Source organism: Myotis yumanensis, unplaced genomic scaffold (genome assembly GCF_028538775.1).
Source record: "Myotis yumanensis isolate MYYU_CA2020_CCGP unplaced genomic scaffold, mMyoYum1.0.hap1 SCAF_9, whole genome shotgun sequence".
NCBI classification, from domain to species: Eukaryota; Metazoa; Chordata; class Mammalia; order Chiroptera; family Vespertilionidae; genus Myotis; species Myotis yumanensis.
Window position 1 is genome coordinate 25760735 of NW_027223760.1, and position 23694 is coordinate 25784428.

The window sequence follows — 23694 nt, forward strand, 5'->3', positions numbered from 1 at the left end:
AATGAAAAGCAACATAAATATTTAACCACAAAGGACAGATAACATACGTAATAGAGCACCCAGACAATGGAGGGATGAGTTATTTAGGCTTTTTTTTCTCTCCTGAAGAGGAAAAAAAAAAGATACTTAAATTCCTTTAAGTTTTAGTCCTTGGTCAATAGATTTAAGAAAAAGGACAATTACACAACAGTTTCTTGTAATATTCCAAACTTTACCAGCTCTTCTCAAAAACAAAAAAAAACACACAAAAACCTGGAATTTCCACAAACCACAAATGAATTCATCCACAAGGCCACAGCAGATAAGATAGATTTTAAAACAGGGGGACATCTATTTTAAATTATGAAGGTTAAAGCCCAGTTTATTCCTGGTGTCTTTGAAATTATTCTGCCATTTGCTAAGCAGGTCAATGTTCATTTTTTTATTCACCCAAATAATAACTGACAACCTAAGAGCCAGGTATTAGGGGAAGGGAACACTTTTTAAAAAGTAGTTATTCCATTCCAGTGTTCACAACCCCCAGGGTTGGATACCCAGGTGAAACAGTGCCCAGACAACAGCTGAGGCTCTGGGGTGCCCACCTTTACTGTCAACACAGGTCCATGAGAGCAGAGTTCAAACTGCTGGGAGGCTGTGGAGACTTGGACTTCCCAACAGCAAACATGGTCAGGCAACAACCATTTATTTCAACTGATTTAAAAAGGAAAAAAACACACACACACAAATAAAACAGCCAAGAAGGAAGAAAGGTCAGAAGCCATGGCTTCACTTTACCTACCAAGAATGGTTACCTGACCAAGGCTACACGTTTGCTTGGTGTCCCATAGGTAGCAAGTGCACAAACAAAATAGCCCAAGTCTCATGCTCCAAGTCCAGGCTGTAAGGCCTTAGGGTGTGAAATCTTTAGTACTGTAGTTTCTTCCTTACAAAGCAACAGAGACTCTATGCAGTACTTGACAAATTTGTGATTTTCCTTGTTAATATAATGCCTCTATGGTCAGTCACATAAGAATGAACCACAATACCCAAGCAAAATAAGATCCAATGCAGATGAAACACCTATCTCAAGTTTTAATTTCCTTTCATCGATTTAGAGCCCAAACTCAGAGGTGAATAAATAACTGTGACATGGTTCGCTCAAGTGCTGGCAATGCATACAAAGCTACTCGGGTGAATAGGAAAGCCAGTCTTAATTTAAGGGTTAAAAATCTCAGATATAAAAGGGAGACTGATTTCAAAAGTGGCAACAGGATCACCTATCCATTTCAAAGACGTGTTTATCTTTTTTGTATTTCAAAGGAGAGGCCTCTGAAAGATCTGGCATGGAAATATGCATGTGAATAGGAGCACACTGAAGAGTCTTAGCTTTCAGGTATAATGGCTCTCCCTCGGAAAGCACTGCACGGATTCCTGCATCCAGGAGGCTCAGCACAGGCTGCCAGGGCACTAAGGCCCGCACTCCCTCCCCTGTCCAGCTTTTATCTGAGGACTCATTAACATTTTCCTGCATGACGGCCCTGAACCCTACTACTGCTTAAAGGTTCCGCTGCTCTGCGGCAGAAATGCATTCATTCATGTGGTACTGCACCATGCCAGAATGTGTCTTTCTTATAAAAAAAATATGGGGGTGGGGGGGGTAAGAGGTAGGATGGGGAAGAAAAGATAATTATGGAAGATGCAGTGAGCCAATCTGATAGTCTTCTTCTAGAAATATTCATGAAAATCTGTCCCTGGAAATTGCTGGTGTTTGGTAGCCAATCTTTTCCATGTGACTTTTCTGAGAAACGTTCTTAGAAAGATCCCACAGAGGGGTGATAATAAAATGCATCTCATCAAATGATCTTTCGTTCTGGCGTGGAGTCTCTCTCCCATGTCTTCAATGTGGGTTCTGTCGGTCCTCCTTCCAAGGCCTATCTCATTTCCCCCATCTTAATCACGCTGTGCCTTCTGCTGGTGCAAGTCCATCCAAACAAGGCCTGTGAGCAAAAATGCAGCCGTCCACGAGGGGCAAAGCAGCCTGTATTCTGTCCGTTTCCACAGAGGCAGACCTTGGAGACTTTGAGCCTTGAGGTCCGGCAAGTGCTTTAAAGAACAGCATATTCACCCAGAGGAAAGATGTTCACAATTGTGGAATCCCTGTGATGTGAGCACATCTCAAGGGAAAGAGACTGGATCTTTGCTTTTGAAGAAGGCCTTTATTAAAGAGACAAATGTGAAATATAAATGTAATTTGGGGTTAGGAATGTGAATTAGGCCTTGAAATGATCCCTTTTCCTAGCACACAAGTTACAGAAATTACAGAGCCATGGAGGTCTGCAATAACCAGGCAGCGTCTCAATAGTGCCTTTACTGCTCAATGTGACCCAAATGTAACCAGACGAATCCATCAGCAACTAGATGTAAATGGCCTTGTGCGAGGCTTCATTTCAACAGGCATTCTCTCTGCCTGGTGAAAGGCCTTTCTCCAACTAGAGGCCAAGTTATTAAGAAATTGTTTGTCATCGCAGATTGAGTGGATCATTTGTTTCCCCGAATTCCTTTTCTCATCATTTACTCATTACACGCCTCTTCCTGATGGAAGTAGACATTTATTAGCTTCTGCATTTATTGCATTGGCAAACGGAAACATTCTGCTGCATTTCCTGGGGGTTCATTCATTTATCTATTGGATAACAGACTGAAGTTTTCTACAGGGCAGAAAAATTAAAATATCAGTCAGGTTGACAGCCGGGAAAATGAGGGTCTCTCTGAGACAAGAAGCTTTCTTGGGCACCGGGTTTATCGAGGAGCTGCAGTTATTTCACCAAACTACCCTTCATACATAACTAAAATTGTGGGCTATTAGCTGGCGAACTAATATTCCAAATAAATGATGCACATGGTAAATGATACTGTAAAGTATCTGAGATGCAAAGCTAACTGCTATTTTAAAAAGAAAATGCTCCTAAAGATCCATTTCTGTAAGGAGCTAGGGGAGGAATACTGTCTTATTAAGCTGGAATCACAGAATCTGAAGTTGTGAGAAACCAACGAGTCATGGAATCCTTTGCAAGCATCTTCTTTACAGCACGCCTGGCAAGTGACACTCTCATTCTGCCTAAAACCCTGATGGTGACAGGGAAGCCGGCAGAGCCCACAAGGCAGCTATTTCAGAGCTGGAGACCTCTGGTTGACAGGGGTCACTTCCCAAAAGTGGTCTGACTGCTTGTGACCTTGAACAAGCCATCCAATCTCTCTGGGTCTCAGGGTCTTTGTTTTAAAAACTGAACTGCCCTTTTGTTGAAAGAATCAGAGTTAAAGGAGAAGAATGTCATTTAGAGGCTCACCTATCTCATCCCGACCAAATGACTGGTCCAGAGGGTCACAGACACCTGACTGGCCTCTGAGGCAGCCACTCCATCAGCACAGCTGCACGCCCGTCTGTAATTCTCCAGGCTGAGATGCAAGTCATTCCCACCAGGATGGGGAGCTCATTTAGAGTACAGCTGTCTTCAATCCCTTGTATTTCTCTCTTCAATTCCTTTTATTCTTTCCTCTTTGCCTTCACTTCCCTGGAACCTTTGTTATACACCTTTCATTCTTGACAAGAAGCAGACGCAATAATGCGATGGAAAGTTCCATTGCGGTTGTCAGCCACTAACAAAACCCGTCAACAGCTGGCCTAGCCCAGCACTGCCCTGATCATCCTCATTCTGATACGGACGAGCTGGGGTTTCGTCCTCAGCTCCACAAAGCATGGACCGTCTAGCACTGTGCCCGCACAAAGAAAAATCGATTGTTAGTCTTTTGCCCACGTAGAGTTTGTATGTTAGAGAACTTCAGCCTTCTTGATATACTATTGCTTAAAATGTGCCTCAAGACCCGTGGAACCATTTTGAGGATAAGAAAAGTATAAATGCAAGTAAGAATATTATCTCTACAGATCAGTGACATCTTCTAGCTAAGTGTTCATACAGACATGTTCTTTTCCTAAATCGGTTGGAAATCTGAGCTGAGAGCACCCGGGGTAGCCACACTGATATTCAGACTGCAACACAGATAAGTTCACCTGCTACCTTGGAGCCTTGGTTTACCACTGAGAAGAGATCCTTGTTCTTATGAAAGCCTTAGGTACAGTTAGTGAACTCAGTGGAAGAAAGGGATGCATCAATGCACTTGGTTAGTTCACTGAAAGCCCCTTAAATGTTCAACCACTACACAGAAGCCGGTGGAGCACAGCATACCATTTTCCCAAGATTACTTTGTGTTCTTCCTCCCAATATAGGCGATGTCAACACAAAGCAGAGGATACTTCCTTAAAAAGAACATTATACTGAGCTATGATGATGCTAGATACTAGAGTTGCCTTTATTTTTGTTATGTCTTATGTAACCAGCTTAGACAAAAAGCAATGTAGGTTTTTTAAGGGTTAACAATTCCTACGGATTCTATTATACAACACAGGATGATAAGATTTTTCAATTTAGGTTCATTGCTTATTTTATCCAAGTAAAAGACTTTCGGAAGATGCCCTTAAGAGATAAAGTAAACTCTTTCTTTATCTTTTCTATACAAGAAGGTATAGGTGAGGAACACAAAAATCTATACTATACAACCTCTGTCCTCCACGCATGTAGAATCTGCTAGGGAGTTAAGATAACAAACCTATGTGCTTTCTATAGATTATCTAATTTAGACCTCCCAATAACACCACCAGGGTGGTACTATTACCTCCACTTTCCAGAGGTGGACACTGAGGCCCAAAGAAGTTGAGTAACCCTATATAATAAAGAACTAATATGCTAATTAGACTGGAAGGCAGAATGACCTTCGGGACTGACCAGTGGGGTGGGGGGCAGGGGGTGGCTGTGAGGGCCTACTCTTGCACGAATTTTGTGCATTGGCCTCTAGTTAAAAGACAGTTTGAGCTTGTCCGTGGTACTGCCAGGATTGAATATAAGCAGCCTGGCTTTCCAATAGCGATATAAAAACTGCCTTATGAAAAGAGATCACATGTAAACAGAATGATCAGAAGGCTTCATGTAGGAGGTTAGAGGGCAGCAGGGGCATTCTGAGCCTAAAAGTGGGGAGAGAAATTCCCTCAAAGGTGAGAGAGGGAGGGAAAAGAACACTAACCCCCAAACTGAAGACTCAGTATACAGAAGACAGGTACAAATAGTAGCTATAAGGCCTTTTCTGCTTCGATAAGCTTAACTTAGAAAGCCAGAAAGTGATCATGGAGGTGGTGGAAACAGCTCTGCCAACCTTGTGGGCAGGCTAGCCACTTCCCACCTATGGTTAGAGGGGGAATTTCTGCCCAACTATTATTCAAATAGATGTGTGGCATAATCCACATACAGCTCAGCTTTGGTAGTGGCCTCCTTAACTCCTGTGCGTCTACTTCAATCCCATCCCAACTCTAACCTCCCATAAGTCTGTGCAGTGTAGAGGTTGAGAATGTAAGCTTAGACTGTCAGGGTTCTGTCTCTGTGACCTTGCTCACCATTACTCTGCCCCACTCCACTCGGTAAAATGGGGACAAAAGTCCTGAATGGACGGAAAGATTAAATAAAATGATGACACAAAGTGCATTGCACAGTGCTGGCAAAATCATACGCTCACAATAACTGTGGTTTCAAACACCTACGTATTCCTGTTGACTTGGATTGGGGAGTTGGGGACTTGGAGGAAGGGAGCACAAAGGCACAGGGAGACTCCAGCACATTTTCATTTGATAAGGAATTTTTAAAAACACTTCACCATTCGCCTGCCAGCTCCATAGTGCCTGTTACACTATTCCTCCAGGAGAACGCGGATTAGAACCACTCCTGAAATCAGTGCCATTTGAACCCAGCATAGAACCGATCTGCTAACAAAGTACAGACCAAAATAAGCACCGCCTGCCAGGCTTGGCAAGGCTGATACTGTACTTGAAAAGCAAAGCTGGCACTTTCTGAAAAGATAGTGAAGAATACAGTAGAGTCATAAATGGCATGGAAACAAGGAAGAGACCTGGGGAACTGGTGCTCAGCGGCACCTACCACAAGGCTCTTCCTCCACAGCCGTGGCTCACGCCTGGCGCTCGGACCCTTCCCAAGCGGCACCTAACCCAAGGCCATCTCCCTCTATAAAACAAGATCGCTATCTGTCACCACCCCCACACACTGGCGTTTTCTCTTCCATTATTATGCTATTTTTCTAAATAAAACCTATCACCACTTAACATAAAAGGTATTTGTTACTGACTGTCCTATACGAACAGAGTGTTAACTCTATGAAAAGGAAGCGCTCTCTGTCTGCTGTCCTCTCGGGTCCACCCCCGGAGTTCACAATGGAGCCTCCCACATAGTTCACTTGAGAGCCTGCAACAGCTCACCATGACAAAGCCTAAGAAAATAAAAGAGGGTTCTAAATTATAACAAGGGTGAAAAATGGCTTGCTTTATAAAAAAAAAAAAACTAATAAAAATATTGTCAGTTACGGCAATAATTACTTTTCAAAAGTTCACAAAAATCTAAGCAAATTAAAAGTATTCTAAATCAATTCCAGAAATTGGAACTCAACCAAAGGACTTGTATGCATGCATATAAGCATAACCAAAAGACACAGACATTGGGGGGGGAGGGGGAGGGCGGTGGTGAGGGCATGTATTGGAGAGTAGGGGTGGACAGAGGGAGGTCAGGGGGGAAAGGGAGACATATGTAATATTATATGTAATATTTAAAAAAATAAAGTTAATGCAATTCTATAAATAAATAAATAAATAAAACTGACAGAGGAACATGCAAGGTATTGTTTCTGAGAATACACATTTTAGAATTTTATTTTTTTCAATTAAGGCTTCAGCTTCTTTTTTTTTTTTAAATATATTTATTGATTTTTTTACAGAGAGGAAGGGAGATAGAGAGTCAAAAACATCGATCAGCTGCCTCCTGCACATCCCCCACTGGAGATGTGCCCACAACCCAGGTACATGCCCTTGACCGGAACCGAACCTGGGACCCCTCAGTCCCCAGGCCAACGCTCCATCCACTGAGCCAAACCGGTTTCGGCCACATTTTAGAATTTTTATTTCACTTATTATATCTGCACACATTTCGCTCTCCCTTAAAATGTCCATGAACAAAGTTACCACTAGAAATATGTTAAATAAAAGTCAACATTTCAATTCCTTAATATACTTACCATAAGTATATGGTATTTTATTATTATTACTGCTTTTAAGATAAGTAAATAATGAGAATTATGAAGTATAAAGAGTATCTCCCCATTCCCTGTTTTTCTACATAGATAAGCTTTAACAGCTGCAATTTTCTCAAAAGAAAAATGATTTTCTTCAAATACTAGTAGGAAGATCCAGAGAGTACATTATATAAAATAGGCTATGGAAAATTTTTAAAATTGCAGTGTGGGTGTTTAAGGTGGCAAGTTGGCAGGTATTTAACCATACTTTATACCACAGAGAAAATGAGAAAGAAAGACCTATTTACAATAGCTGCGTATGCCTTTATCTTTAAACTGCAGCATATTCAAATAAAAAAAGGCATTCACCCACAACTGAGGAACTTGGTTTAATCCTTATAATGCCCATAATTTATACAACTGAATGCATTAGTCATTATAATATACTTTGATTTAAGGGATTAAAAAATAAAACACCTGCATAAAGAAACGATAATTTGGGGGTCTAACCAACCTTAGTTGTGGGCGTTTTTTTTGGTTTGTTTGTTTTTTGAGGCAGAAGCTGTAAAGATTTTGCTCTTAGTGAGTACTTTTAATGTAAGACTCTTGCATAAACTGCAAAAAAGTCTGATGTAGCACATTTTTCTGTAGAAATGAAATCTACAATATCGACATAAACAACCCTTTGCCATTTTTCTGAAGTCATGACCCCACCAGAAATATTTTCTGCCTCTTAGGCAGAATTTATCCAAAATCAAAGTTTCATTTCTTTTCAAGAAAAGACCCCTGTAACCAGGCACATTCTTAACTGTAAAACTCCACCATCAGAAGAGCAGTGTCTGTCCAGGAATCACCCCTGTGACTTTCTATCACATCTTCTTGTTCTTGCCCCCAAACTACCTATGATCTGGTCTCACCCATGCTTCCTTCTCCTCATCATCTATCCATTCAATTTCAATGGATAATGCAAAAGATGAAGAAGAAAAAAAAAAGACTCATTCGGTTCTTACTTGTTAAACAGACTGATCCAAACATCACAATGAACAAATGAATCCATGTCCTGCATGGATGTCCTAAGTCAGAGACTTGCAACAGAAGATTAAAACAAAAAATAAACATAAAAACCAGACACGTACTTGCAGCACATTATTGAAGGGGTGTCTGTACTCCCTCAGGACTCCATTGTGTCCTCTCTTCCTGTGCTCCCCACACCCAGCAACTTCCGTCAAGCTGGTAGCCCCACACCTCGCCACCACACGGCTCGGTCCCTGGTCTCGAGGAGCTGACCTCCAACATTATAGTACCTCAAGGTTTATGAGAAGTAAAAGTTCGACCAGTTCTTTTTTACTGTTGTTTAAAATTCCCCACCCATCAGCTAGGCTTATATTACTTTAACTAAATGGACAAAGAGGCCAACAGCCTCTGGTCCAAAGATGTAGGAAGACAGAAAGATACACGCGAAGTGCTCAGGTTACCATCTCTGATGTAACCTCCCCAATTTGAAGCCAAATACATACAAGAGAAATCCCATTTTATCAAATAAAATGAGTACATTAAAGAGCTCTGAATATCTGCGATTATGTAAGCCTAATTATAGTTTCCTTTTATTATTTCCATATTACAAAGTAGTTCTACAATTGAGCCAATGATTCTATTCTTTCTGGCAAAATTCAATATAAAACAATGGATAAATTTTTTCCCAGGCCCCCAACCCCCAACAAGTTCCCTCAAGCAGCGTGTAATCATCAGTCTCCTAGATGCCTGGGTCTGATGGTGATAGCTAGTGCTGGCCTAATTCAGTATCCGTGTAAATTCACACAATGTTTTATTTCAGCTCGATGCCCTTGAGAAGTATGTTATAAAAGCCACTTTACAGATGAGGGCTTGAGGGTGAGACAGGTTACCTGGTGTTTCTCGAAGACCAAGAGCCAAGAAGTAGGAGGTGTAATACTGGAATCCATGTCCACTTGTCTTTAATGTCATTACATTTACCATGAGGGCCCTGGCCAGATGGCTCTATGGGTGGGAGCAGGGGTCCTCAAACTTTTTAAACAGGGGGCCAGTTCACTGACCCTCAGACCGTTGGAGGGCCGGACTATAGTTTTAAAAAAAACTATGAACAAATTCCTACGCACACTGCACATATCTTATTTTGAAGTAAAAAAACAAAACGGGAACAAATACAATATTTGCATGTGGCCCGCGGGCCGTAGTGTGAGGACCCCTGGGTTGGAGCCTCGTCCTGACAACAAAGGTGGCAGGCTCAATTCCCAGGCAGGGCACATAACTAGGTTGTATGTTTGATACCCATCAGGGAGTGTGGGGGAGACAATCAATTCATGTTTCTCACATCGATGTTCCTCTCTCTCACTCCTTCCCTCTCTCTAAAATAAATTAAAAAAACATATCCTTGGGTGAGGATTAAGAAAAAGTTTACCATGAGGTCCCTGGAGGGAGGGGTCCCAAATGTCTGATCCGTTGCAGCAGAATGAGGTCTAACATTCTGAGGTCTGAGGTTACTGAGTATCTCAGGTAATCATGAAATGACCAAGAGACAAGCACCTGGGAATTACTGCTTTACGACACCGTGGGTATATGAACGTCAGCCACGGGAACAAATGAGCAAGTCAGCAGTGCTTTCCTCTGACAGAAGAATTCAGGTGAGTTCTATGAAACATTTCTTTCATTCCATACAGCATTCATAAAAACAAACTACTGCGTGCCTGCTTTGCACCATGATATCAGCAAAGCTAGTAAAACTTTACTGTTCATTTGATTGAGTTTCATAAAACCTCAGGAATGGTACCCAAGTATTCATTGTACTGCAGCCACCTCTGCAATATTTGGATGGCGACGAAAATTAGTTCCAGGAACCTAAACAAACAAATACGCATTCACTTTTTGGAACCTATCTGATGAGACAATGACATGGTAAACACTGTCCCTACTCCCCCAACTACATAAAACAATCTGTTTTCTTACCTGGAAAAGTACACTTCTCTACTACATGAATGTTAAAGTTCCGAGGAACAATAAACTTTTATGTATCTATAAATATTTCATTTCACTGATACAGCATCCAGGTTCTTGTATTAATACTGGTTTTAATTGTCAGTCAGCATAGGCTTAAAACATCAGCCTTGTTTTGTTGCCTAGCAAGCAAGGCTTGAAACCCAGAATCTCATCATAATCATAAAAATCATAAAAATGTTTCTATTTGGCTACTTCCAAAGTAATATTCATTCAAAAACTATCTTTTGCATAATTATTCTTAAATAGCAAGAGTATAAGTGATATATCTGTGAATATAGTTAGTTACTTTAAATAACTTTGTGCTTCTATTTAGACTAAAAATATTCACCCTTTTCTCTTTCTGGCATTATTCTTTTGGGAACCAACTTCAAGGTCAAATCCAAATGATATATAATTTTTAATGTATCCAACAGTGAAATAGCAGTCCCTGTCTTTAATTACATGCTATTGAATTTTTACAAATAGTTCTAGGAATTTCTGCCAAGTTTCTGCAATTTAGAGCAACTACATCATGAGAGGAGAGTTCACAATTTAGTACTAGTATTATTTTTTCGGAACTACAGACTGAAAGGGCGAGGGCTAGGTTGCCCCAGGGTAGGGGCTACGTCCTACTCTGCTAGCCACACCCAGGCGGCAGAGCACAGTTCTTTCTCCTCCCCTTACTCCAACCCCCCCTATATAACCGGTCTTCAGGCGGGGTTCGCTTGCTCAGCCACTTGGTTTGCCTTGGTGTCAGTGAGCCTGGTGGATGGGGAGCCCAAGCTAGCTTGAAATACAGATTCTTATGCTTTTGCATCGAATTGGCTCCCTGATGTGGTTTCTTGGGAATCTTGAAATCTGGGCACAACACAGACACACTGTAGTTCTAGGTTACATTTTCATTTTAACGAGAGTTAGAGAAACAGAAAAGCAAAAATGGACTGTCTACCCAAGGACATAAGCTAAGGGTCTCAGCCTCAAGCAACTCTCCTCTTACTTCTATTTTCACTCTAATTTGTACCATATAGTCCATCTAGACAAAGTAGAAGACACCTGCAAGGTTCATTACAATTAATTTCGAGAAATACTGATCTTAAGAAGAGGTAGCAGGCGAAGAGGAGAGATGAGATACTAGAGGTACATGTGGCTGATTTAGCTCCTCTGTGTGCATCACAGGTACCAACAATGCATGATTCCTGGGCACATATAAGTGCTCAACATTCCCCAATAAGGAAATATCCAATATCCAGGGCAGAAGACTATACCGACAATCAGCTAGTGTGGGGGTTTCCCAGGGAGCAACAGCAAGGAATGGATGAAAAACAACCACGGGAGGTTAAATGCAGTTATGGCTTAATCATAGTTGAGTGATGGGTGAATTTCCGAGACTAATTACTCAGGTTAATTCTGAGACAGAGCCTAGGCAAGCCACTGAGTTGAAGTTCAAGTAGCTCGGGATCAGAAGAATATCTCTGGCCTTAAACTAGAGAGGGGAAATGACAGTAAACTCATAATATGTGTAGTTATAATTTAAATTTGCAGGAAATTTATGCCTCAAGATTGCATATCTATGCAATCTAAACAGCAGGCTAATGAAGCCCCCAGGCTGCTGTGGATACAGTGGTTCCAGGGCTACTTCACAGATCCACTGGGAAGAAATGATTTTGCAAAGGGAGTGGGTTACGGCAAAGGAAGATGGGGGAGGCACAAGTGTCCAAGTGGCAGTGGCAGCCAGACGAGGACCATTCTCAGATACCATACCCCTCCTCTTGTTGTTGCTATCACACTAGGTCTCGCCGTTACCTTGGACGATCTAATGTGGCTTGCAACTTTGATTTCTGCCCATAGTATTTCTTGGGCCACCTTCTTTTCTCTCCATCCTCTCGGAGGAGTAAGGCCCCATCCACAGATCCTTTACTGTTTCCTTCCTTTCAGCATCTCTCCTATGAATTTAGCCCATGTACTTCCGCACACTAAGTGCATCCATCATCTGACCACACCCGATAAGGGAACTGCTGTAATTTTTCTTTGCTGTGGAACACGATCCACTATACTATTAAGACTCCTGGTGCTTAGTTTATAAAAAACGCACACAAAAACAAAAGTTGCTAAGAGAAACTCAGGTGAGAATCTGCTACTTAACGCTAATGGTTCTAAACAACAAAGGCCATGCCCACTTCCACCAAAAATCTTCTGAAAACTGGGGGAAGGAGAGTGAAATTACATAATAAATGTTAAGGCCAGAAAGCCTCCTGGGAGTATCCTAGTCTCCCACTGGTCACACAGGAGAGGCTGCTAGGGAGGAGGAGGCAAGACTCTGGCTCCTGGTGAAACCCCACTACCCATCGCTCCCAATTCTGGGGAGCCTGAAATAATGTGAGCTTGAACCGCGAATGTGAACATAAATACAGAACTAGATATTGTGGTGTATTTCCTAAAAGACTCAGAGGCAAGGAAGGCAATTCTGGGTTGCAGGTCCTCAGAAGCCCTCAAAAATTAGGAACTCTACCAATAAAATGGATGGCTTCTTGACCTCTACATCCTAGAATACACATCAGGAAGGACTAAAAAAAATGTAGTTACTGGCACTATGCAGGCACAGCAAATCTCAGATGTGTGTTAAGTTTATGTCTTGAAAAAATATTCTGTGGTTTGAGTGTAATGCTGAAACACGGCATGCCGTATCCTCAGCTTGCAAGCTCCAGATGTACATCAACTCTGAGAAGGCCCACAGAAATATATGTTCAGCTTAGTTAAACCTGACATTCCTCAAGATTATTTGGCATGGATCCCATCCCACTCCCGAACACATTCATTTAAAAAGTCATCGAATGCCTGCTATGTGCCAGGTACTATCACGGTGACTGAGGGTCCTGAGGAAACTTACACATTTAATATTTATTTTCAGAGAGAACTGTTTGAGGCACCCAGTTAGTTCATTGGGTCTCTATTGGAGCATTTACCTGATGGATCTCTTCAACCCACTAAATTCCCTGTAAATCCCAGGGATTTAGACCTTTATGGGACAAAAGTAGTGGCTATTCCTCACAAAACATTTCTGCTCTGGCCCTAGCCAGTTTGGCTCAGTGGATAGAGTGTTGGCCTGCAGACCAAAGGGTCCTGGGTTCAATTCCAGTCAAGGGCACGTATCTTGGTTGCAGGCTCCTTCCCAGCCCAAGCCCTGGTCAGGGCTCATGCAGTAGGCAACCAATCAATGTATTTCTCTCACATCGATGTTTCTCTTTGTCTTTCCCTCTCTGTCTAAAAAACAATCAATGGAAAAATATCCTGGGTGAGGATTAACAAGAAAAAAAAACAAAAAAACATTTCTGCTCTGGAAAAGAATAGTCAGACACAGCCTCCGTGGCCCCACTATGGCAATTAAAAGCTCTGTACCAGATGCCAAAGGGCAGTTGTGCCGTTTGCATTTGTCACTATATCTATGCACAGTGCCTGTGCTTTTGAGTCAACAGTGAATGCCAAGGACTCTGTCTAGCCTCCAAAATTCTGATAAGAATGACCAAGGTCAAAATGGTTTTAGATTCCCTTCATTGAATGATGACCTTATTGTGCAAACCTGTTTTATATGCCAAGTTCAGATGTGGGGGACTTCTGATTTGATAATCGTAAGAGCTAATATTATTTGCAAATGTGTGAATGACCACATGTATCTTCCTAACTGAAGCTAATGTGTTGAAACATAATACCTTACAGAGGCACAGCTAGCTCATGGGCTGAACATAAAACTGCCATCAGGGGCATTTTCTTACACCATCCCTGCAATTTCCTTTAAAAAAAAAAAAAAAGAATAGTTATGTATTTTAATTTTTCGCCAGTAAAATAAAGAAATAAAAGCCTTGGTTGGTCTGCCTAACGTAGTACATTTGAAATTTATAAATAAACAAAACATCAAGGAGCAAAACAATCACTAATTATAAAATTGGATATAAAGAAAAATCAAGAGATTTAGCCCATTTGCAATGGCATACAAAGGAAACACAGAATGACTTGCTGGCTGCAACATCGTTATCAATAGCAAGAAAAGATCCCAAAGAAAGGAAAGGGGCTGTTAATTGTGTTTTCAAATAAAACAGCCTGCTGAGCCTCCCTAGACAAAATGAACAGAACCTTTAAAAGTGGAATTAATTTTCCCTGGATTTCATAACACTTTGTTTTTTACCTTGTCTTTCCACATTCAAGTGGCATATCATTTTAAAGAACCGTCATGGTAAACAGACTCTAATTATTTTATTGCATAGTCTTTCACCAGGTAAAAGAAACGTGCAGAGTAGAGAAAGTATGCAACCCATATTGTTGGCATCTTAGCACTTATGATCATTACAAGCACTCACAAAAAAGCAATGCTGGGCTTTAAAGCTGAACTGTATATTATCTCTTCCTCAGAGCCCTGGGGCTATCACTGCAAAGCACAGTGGTCCATTCTAAGCTCTGAATAGAGAAAAGGAAGAGATCATTAAATTATAATTTCCATGCACAATTGGTACAAGTATTTCCTACCAACAGGATTAATATGAAAGCAAGATCCCAGAATAAAGCTGCTCAGCAGAGAGGATGGCAGTTTAGTGTCTTGTAAATTTGATTTCACTGAAAGCCCTGACACATCGTAATAGTGAAATCCTATTTACTGCAGCAAAAAGGATGGATAATGCTATTTAATACCTGGTGTACTGTGTGCCATCATCTCACAGCTTTGTACTCCATGTTCTCATCTTACCTTAAAGCTAATACTTCTTGACAGCCTACATGGTCAAGAGAGCCCCAAATTAAGTGCTGATCCCATGATTTGCAAATCTTTCTTCTAAATTTCGGCACAGAAAAACTGGCTCCGGTTAAGGGGATCATTTTAACAGGATGCACTTTCAATAGGATGCTTATCCAGGAGGGAAAAAAAAAGGGCCTCATATCCTTAAAGCCAGATTAAAAAAAAACATTTCAAGGTTACCCAAGCCACATTCCCCATTAGAAAATTCAGAGAGGTTAACAGAAAGCCAATGCGTTTGGAGGACTTGTTGAATAATGAATTAAGGATAAGATCCCCATTTCCAACATACTGTATTGATTTTTCCCCCTCAGAGAATGAAATTTTTTTAAAGTGGATCTTGCTAGTTACTTTTGGAATATCTGCAATAATAAATTTCCTTTAGGGAAGCAGGTAAGAGTATCAAAGGGTTCAGACTTTGAACCTAAGTTATAAATAACTGTGTCAATTACATTAACAAAAGATACGGTGATACTGGGCATTATTCACTTCTCTACCTAACAATTAACATCTGAGGGCATTTATTTGAACTACCATTATTTGTTACTGATAAAAAAAAAATTGAGAGCAACTCAAGGTACATGCCACCATTTTATTGGCATCTCTGTCATTTGTAATATCATTAAAATTAAAAGTAACATTGGCTACTACGGTCTTCAATGTGCAAACTCCTGGAGCAGAGAACCTTGTCTGCTTCTGAAACTCTTGGTAACGACAGAAACTACAGAGAATCTGCCTTGATTTCAAGGTGAATGAGGAAGCCAGCACAAAATTTGCAAATATCATAAAACAATACATTTCTCTAGGTTGACAAATGCAAACTAGCATGACCTACGAAGGCATATCTACCGGAACGTGATGCTTTTAACTATTGTGCTAAATTTGCTATTATCTCATTGTATGACCAAAGCATACACAACAATTTAGTGTATATTAGCCACCCATACAACCTAGAATCACTGACAACTGTTTAGGAAGCAAATAGGGGGAAAATATCCAAGGAGTTTTCAATCCCATACATTGAGTTTAAGTTATCTCCCTACCCCAAAAAGGACTGTTTATGTTTTAATATCTCAGATGTCAGTGGTCTGTGTATGTGTCCTTATTAATCCCTTGAAAAGGCTGACCCAGCTTCACTCAATGAAATATTTTTACAATGACAGACTTCATCTGGTAGTAGAAATGCATAATAATTTCTTCCCATAAGCAGCACACGGAGCTGAAAATAATCTGTTCTGTTGTCATTTCTCTTTATTATCATCGTTGGTGTTATTATTCCCCCAAGCTTTGCACAGAGGAATATAGAAATGAAGGTACTAATTGACAAGGAAGAAGTCAAGCAATCAAAAAAGCCAATTAATCATACAGAGGAGCCTGACACTTTATGATGCAATAGAAGTTATGCCACCTACCATAAGTAAAAGGCTTTTAAAAATTGCTCACTTGATGTAAGCATGACCTTAGAATTTAATTAGCCACTCTCTCCACAGGTGACGAACTAGTAAAGTACATTTCTTCTTAATGATAATTTATTTTTCACCAACCTCTTTGCATTGTTCTCTTTTGCCCAGCTTGTACACTTCCCTCTCCTTCTTAATTGTATGGGATTGACTGCAGCATGTATGCAAATTGCTGCTGAAATCTACAGAAGCCTGTAAACGAAAAGCAATACATATCCCATACCCTGTTGATCTGAATACTGTAACTATATCTGACTAAGCTCTCTGATCTCCCTCAGCTCCTCAAACCACCAGAGCTTTTAAAGCTCTCTTCACGCTGTGCCAAACCACACCATTCTTATGAACGCCAAGAGCAAAGTGGATGCAGTAGAGCAAATCAATTCAAGTTCATAATTGAGAAGTTAGGCATGCAAGACACACGAATCATCAAAGAACCCGTGCCTCCAAGATGTCTGCGGAGAAAGGAGTCCTTCATCCTGAAGCTCCCTGGGGAATCTGGGCTCTTCTGCTCACTTTCCTCCCGCAGGACTAACAGACTACAGGAAAACACACATTCTCTTGAAGAACATGCAGGCAATCCAGACTCCAATAAAAGAACCATCAAAATAACTTATCAAAAGTAACAGAAAGTTTGCTCTCTTTCTAGGGAAGGGATGGGATGACTGTCCTGTAGCAATACTACAAATGAATGAGTGAATGAGTGAATGAATGAACAAATGAACGCCTCAGAAATATTTTTAACTACTCAAATGATTATAAATGTCTTACTTCAAAGTAAAAGAAGTACAACTAGATATTAAAACAATCCTTGGGAGTATCACTCTGTACTTGCTTGATAATAAGGACTTATTTCCTCCCTTTCGGTCAAATTTTCCCAGGAAGTGCCAAATCCTGGGGAGAAAATTATGCATTTTGAATGCTTAACACTTTCAGGTTATGAGGTAGCATTAATCAAATTATAACATCAGGACATAAGAAGTTGTACTTCAAGCCAGAAAGAGCTAACCTACCATCCGAAGAACTAATAAAACAATCAGCAGGATTCAGCTTCTTGAGTGCAGAACTGGCAAATATTAAAGACTGGATAATGGCTAAAAGCTCAGGTGGAAAAGCTGGCCTAGGTCCAGATCATGCTTTGGCTGTACATTCTTGGGCTAATTATTTGAAGCCCTGGGATCTTCATCTAAACAATAGGGTTGGCAATTGCATAGCATTATTTGTGGGGATAAAATTACATAATCTATGCCAAGTGCCTAGCATAAATGCAAATGCTCAATAAATGTTACTGTAAGCTACTAGGATGCTGCTGCTATAAATAGCCAGATACTCAAAGTTAAACTTGATTTTCTCATGGATTTAAATCATTAGTGAAGGAGATACTAAGCATTTTGTTTTATTTAAAAACTTACACTAACTGCTCAGACATAACGTTATGGGATAAGCCTAGTAAACCTAGGATTCATTCACTGTGCTCTTAGAACATGTGAGCTGTGAAAAATACAGAAATAAGAAAATGACCTTTGCCCTCATGGAGTTTACAAGATAAACACAGATAACTAATTTCAGTTGTCGTAAAATATGGCAACATAGAGACCGGTCTGTAGAGAACTGCCTGAGGGACATGGGAATTTAAGAGACTTCTCTCATCAGCTCACCAACGGGAATGAACACTTGAATCTCTCTGTTAGGTCACACACCCACATGCGATTCTCTAATGTTCTTAAAATATCAAACTTTACTTCACATCTATGACAATGTTGCTGAATAACGCTGGCAACATTTATAATGAAATAAGGACCTGAAAAACTTTCAAATGGCTTTGACCTTTTTTCTCAGTAGAGAATACTGGAACACTGGTTCTAAGAGGTGTGAAATTGGTGTCCAGTTAAATTATACTTATTATGCCTCACAAGTTAGTGAAAGAGAAAATTATCTTAGACACCTGGTGAACTAGCCAATATAAACACCTGAGAGGGGAAGGCTCCATTCACACAAGGGAATATCTAATTGATAAAGAGTTTACTGAAACAGATCCAACTGGCGAACCACTAACTGAATGTGCTTCTCATGCTCGGTGGACTTGGGTCATATTCTCAAAAGAAGTCTGCATCAGGTCAATGGAAATTAGTAGTTCAAGTCATAAGATTATGAACCATCAAAAAGTGATAATATATACAGTTACTGGGTTTGTTAATCCAGCTGATGGGCAGATGACACAGAGATCTTAAAAATCATCCTTGGAATGATTCTGTAAAAGACTCACATCCCCTCTCTATTAATAATATACCAGGTGGTATCTAGTTTATGCTTTCATCATTTCATTTGGTTAAATTAAAGAAAATATGTATTTATATGCACTCTTAAAGCACAGGTAACCTGAATTTCATAGTAAGTTAGACGATTCTGCAAGTTATCAGATTAAAATGTTTTTCTTACATTATGTACTACTGGATTCAGTGCTTTTACTCCTTCATAACACAGAGTGTAGATCCCCTAACAGAAATGGGTAGACACTGTATTTTCACTACCATCACAATGCAAGAAAAACCCTTTGCACAACCCTTGGCATTAAGTCTAGAAAATGCTTCATCATTGGGGAACTAAACATCGCTCAAATGTTACTAGATGAAATCCTAAATGGACAAATTTCAACGTAGATGCTTTAGGAATGGCAGTAACAAACAAAAACATGATTTTATAGAAATGGGCCAAAGATATCAGGATGTTGAATAATAATAGAGTAATTTTTTGATTATTAATATCTTATACACAATGGAAAGCAAGTACATATTCTTTAATGGCAGCAGCCTATATGTGTTAAGCACTTCCCAGTTTTCAAGATTTAAATACATCCGCTCATCTGGTCCCCCCAATAACTCACAAAGGTGAGCAAGGAAGAGACTAGTCTCCACACTAATTTATGCAACCAGAAACCACAGAGATTAGGGAAATTGTCAAATGAGCAGATGACAAAGCCATGCCTTCTGACCCCTAGTCCAGCATCCTTTTGACCACATGCCATTAAACATGGAATTATTAAGTATTAACTAATAGTAATGTGGTTATTCCGCATCAGGAGTCGTCTCAGCTCACTGGTGCTTCTCAGTTTTCTGTAAAAATTCCTAAATAAGTACTTTCCAGACTTATCTTCAAATGGGAAAAATCACCTATATTTTGCCTAAACAAGAAGACACTACTTACAGAGATTTGATATCATCACACTGCTTGTCCTAACATGAGGCCAAAAGCAAGTCAGCTGCTGAGCAGCCGGTTTAATCTGCCAGGAATACCTCCCCACAGTTCCTCACGCCAGTCCAGAATCACCTGCATCAAGTCAGTGAACTTACGAGAAATGGGTGAATATTTCTCAGAGCCTTTTCTTGCCACTAACAGTGATCAATAACAAATTCAAAAGATACAAATGCAAAACTCGAAAATACATGAATTCAAGCACAGTAATATTTGATGGCAAAGAAAACCATCTCTGGGTGTGGAGAAAGCAGATGCTGAGTAAATCATCTCCAGACCTTCACTCCCACCCATTTTATTCCACTAACAAAGGCTAGGCATGGCAGGCAGGGTGCTCTGGAAGGTCCAGGAAAACAGGAAACACCACTGAGTGGTTACTCCGCACTGGACACCAGGACAGGTGCCCTATGAAATCGGCTCATTCAACAAATTAGTGAAGTAGCATCATTATATCCTCATGTTATAGCTGAGGAAACAGAAAGTTTCAGTAAGGAGCTCCAAGATACAGAGCAGGTAAAAGCCGGTTCCAATCCAAGCCAGCCGGTGTCAGAGCCTGTGCTCTAATCCACGGTTCTGCATCCTACAGCGCTGGGTCAATTCAGTGGAGCCATAAGAAAGGTTTTACATTTTCAGACGCGTGGGGGTGGGGGGTGGGGGTAGGGGGAAGGTAGTGTCAAAAGAAGATTATCTCAAACTTCAATAAACTGAAACACTGTCACATTTGTGCACAGACATATTGGCTATGCTGCTCTCACATAGCTGAGGGCTATGACAGAAACCACACATGGTCTGCAAAGCTAAAAATAGTTACTATCTGGCCCTTTAGAGAAAAATGTGCTGACTTCTGCTCCAAGCCATTCCACATTATGCTTACTTAACATCTCTATTTGGATGTCTTAAAAAATATCCCACGTTTAACATAGCCCAAATCAAACACCTGATTTCCTCCACCTCACACACCCAGAACCGTATTTTAATCCTTCCCCTGTGGAGAATCCATCCTATGTAAATTTACATCCTATGTAAAAACCATAGACCTAGAGTACCTTTGAGTTCTTTCTTTCAATCATGACCAAAACTATCAGCAAATCTGCTCAGCTCTGCCTCTGAAATACCCAAACACATTTCTTTCCTTCCTCAGCCCAAGCCTTCACCGTCCCTTTTCTGAGTTGCTGTTGTAATTTCTTCCTAGGACTTTTGCTTCTTGCTCAAGATAACAGCCAGAATATTCTTTTGCTCATGACCCTTTGGCCTTTCTAAACATGCCAACCACGCTCCTGCTCCGGGGTTCTAGGGCTCCCCCATTTCTGCAGACCTCTTCCCAATGCCATCCTATTTTACACAGGCTCTCCCCTCCATCCAACCCGAATCTATACTCCTAGGCCTTGAGTCGCCCTTTCCCTTGCTTTATTGTTCGCCACATCATCTCAGTTTGCCACACGATATATATACTGGGTTTTCATTGTATTTAGGCTCCAGGAGGACAGAAGTTTAGTTCATTTTCTTCAATAATATATCTCTGGCACTAGACCAGGGCCTGATACACATCAGGTACTTAAGTATCTGCTGAATGAATGAGAAATCGGTCCCTATGTTCAAGAAGCACTGAGTTCAGTGACATACAGGTATGAGTGAACATCTTCAACATATAAAAATTATACCGAATGGGGCTTAAGAATACACTTCTTACTTTACCTACTTTATTAGTAAACACTTTATTCTAAACAAATCAAATGCTGGGGTCTCAATCAAAGGGAGAGAAAGCTAACTCGGTAACATCATGTTCTCTGTATGAAATTACTCAAAGCAACTCTACTTCACTGCACAGGGGCACTGGTTACATGCCCGAAGTCCCATTCTTACCTTCTGCTTCAGCCTTAATTCCCTCCTTTGCAACTCTGTCAATTCAAAGTCCATTTCGACTACAGGTGGCACCTCAACTCTTCCCCCTCCTAACTCTTCTCCCTAAGTCCTACTATTCAGCTCCTGTAAAAATATTAATGCTTGAAATTACTCTCCCGTGGGGCTCCTGTCCACCACTCTTTACAGGGACATTCATTTCTTAGCCACAAATGCAGTGAAAGTGAGTTTTCACAGAGACAATATATCCATTAAAACACTATCATTTCTGAGAACGAACTCAAGTTTAGTCAATGTTTGAGTTCAGAGTAACACTAACAGAATTATACACTTGAAATCTATATAATTTTATTAACCAATGTCACCCCAATATATTCACTTAAATTTTTTAATGGAAAAAAATAAACTATGAATAATAATAATGATGATGATGATGATGATGATGAGTAGCACTCTACTGTGTAACCTAGAGGCCATGCACTTTCTAAGCATTTAAGGGAAAAATACCTGAGGGAGGTTTATGAGTGGTAAAATGCATCAATGAACCAATAACACCACCATACTCAAAACTATCACAGTAGAAATGACATTCCCTGCTTGGCTTCTTCACTTCCTGGTCACTTTTTAACTAGGAAAAACAGTAACAGTTTTCATTTATTGATTTTTAAATAAATATACAGGAAAGCTGCAGATGTGGTAATAGAAGAATCAATGACAAGAAATAGTCATACCCTCTCCTCCAGTCTAGCCAGCTGCTCTTTGTAGAATGCATCCTGCCTCTTGATCGCTCGATCTTTCTCTTCCAGCATCCTCGCCTATAAAAGGAAATGAGGAATATACTATATTAGGAAAAAGCAACAGCAAAGCAAAAGTCAAGTATAAATTACATTAGAAATAAGTACACAAAGCGGAAGATTTCTGCAAACTATTAGGTCTCTGCCATAGAAAAACATTAATAGGATGATGATTGCTGTATTTAAAGGTAAAGAATGAGTCTGCATTGTTTTTTCATTTTCTTTTTACTGTAACAGCTGTGTCCTACTTTGTCCAAATGCATCATAATACAGCAGAGACAGTTTTTATTTAACTTCTTTTTGGAGAGTAATTTCAAGCATTAATATTTTTACACAATAAAACTTTGATTTTAATCTGGGCATAAGACAGATGGTTATTAACCTTTCTTAAACAACAAAAAATGCCTATGCAACACTGTATACATAAACTTTATAATTGGGAACCCTTAAATTACTCAGTGAAACCTGAATATAAATACATGTATTGGTCCTATTTTCTTTTTTATGAAGCAGCTATCTTTAGAGAGAGGACCAAAAACTACTATAAATGTTTATGTGAATAATTAAAAATCAATAATAATAAAAATAATGAAGTTAATTTAAAAATCTTTTTTCCCACATCTAAATTTATGGTCTTTTTAACAAAATAAAAACACAATAAAATATTTTTGATTCTTGAAAATCATGACAAAGGTGGTTACCTATGTTTTTCTAGATTAGTAAAATAATGCATTTTTCAAACAATTGTTTGTATCTTGTTCATTATGTTTAAGTGACCTTTTTCTATATCATGTACCTATATCACCTCAAGTTAGGAAAGTTTTAAACATATTTTTTGATCTGTGAATGCTGAATATACACTTGACCAGGAATTTTAAGAAATCATGAAAGGATATATTTTGGCATTCCCATCCTTGGGCCACACACTTTTTTTGTTTTTTTGCAAGGTGATCAAGTATCACCTTGCTCAACTCCTAGAAAGGTGACTTCCACTCCGTTCAGTTTAAGAGAACCCATTTGCACATTGTATGTCGTTTTGCTACTTACTTTGACTTCAATGTCCTGCAGCATGTTAAAAACAAGCAAATAGTTATTTAGCAATGTAAGTATGCTGTTTCCTAATGTCAGAAAGAAAGCTGATGCATAATATCTACCTAAAATGCAAATCAAAGAAGGCAATAGTGGGAAAAGAGGGCTTTGCTTAACTTGCTTAAATGTGACTAAGCTATTATTTTAAATAGAAGATTTCAATGAAAAGATCATGGTATGTGAAAGCATATGATTAAAAAACACACAAATAAAATATTAAGATTTGATAAAAGTACATTAACATGTAAGTACATAATCTACAGCTCCTTGGTACAACACAGTAAAAGCC

At 39.8% G+C, this 23694-nt stretch overlaps 1 protein-coding gene across 2 annotated transcripts in view; it reads right to left on the reverse strand.

Moving 5' to 3' along the window:
* CHCHD3 (coiled-coil-helix-coiled-coil-helix domain containing 3) overlaps nucleotides 1-23694 on the reverse strand; it is a 269949-nt gene that overhangs the window by 65388 nt on the left and 180867 nt on the right. The window contains exons 5-6 of one of the 2 annotated variants that reach the window (XM_070423916.1): nucleotides 23364-23378; nucleotides 22254-22337 (exon numbers count right to left, since the gene is read on the reverse strand). In XM_070423916.1, coding sequence (XP_070280017.1) covers nucleotides 22254-22337; nucleotides 23364-23378 — 99 coding nt within the window. The remainder of the gene's footprint in view (nucleotides 1-22253; nucleotides 22338-23363; nucleotides 23379-23694) is intronic. The other variant, XM_070423918.1, reaches the window with a different exon arrangement.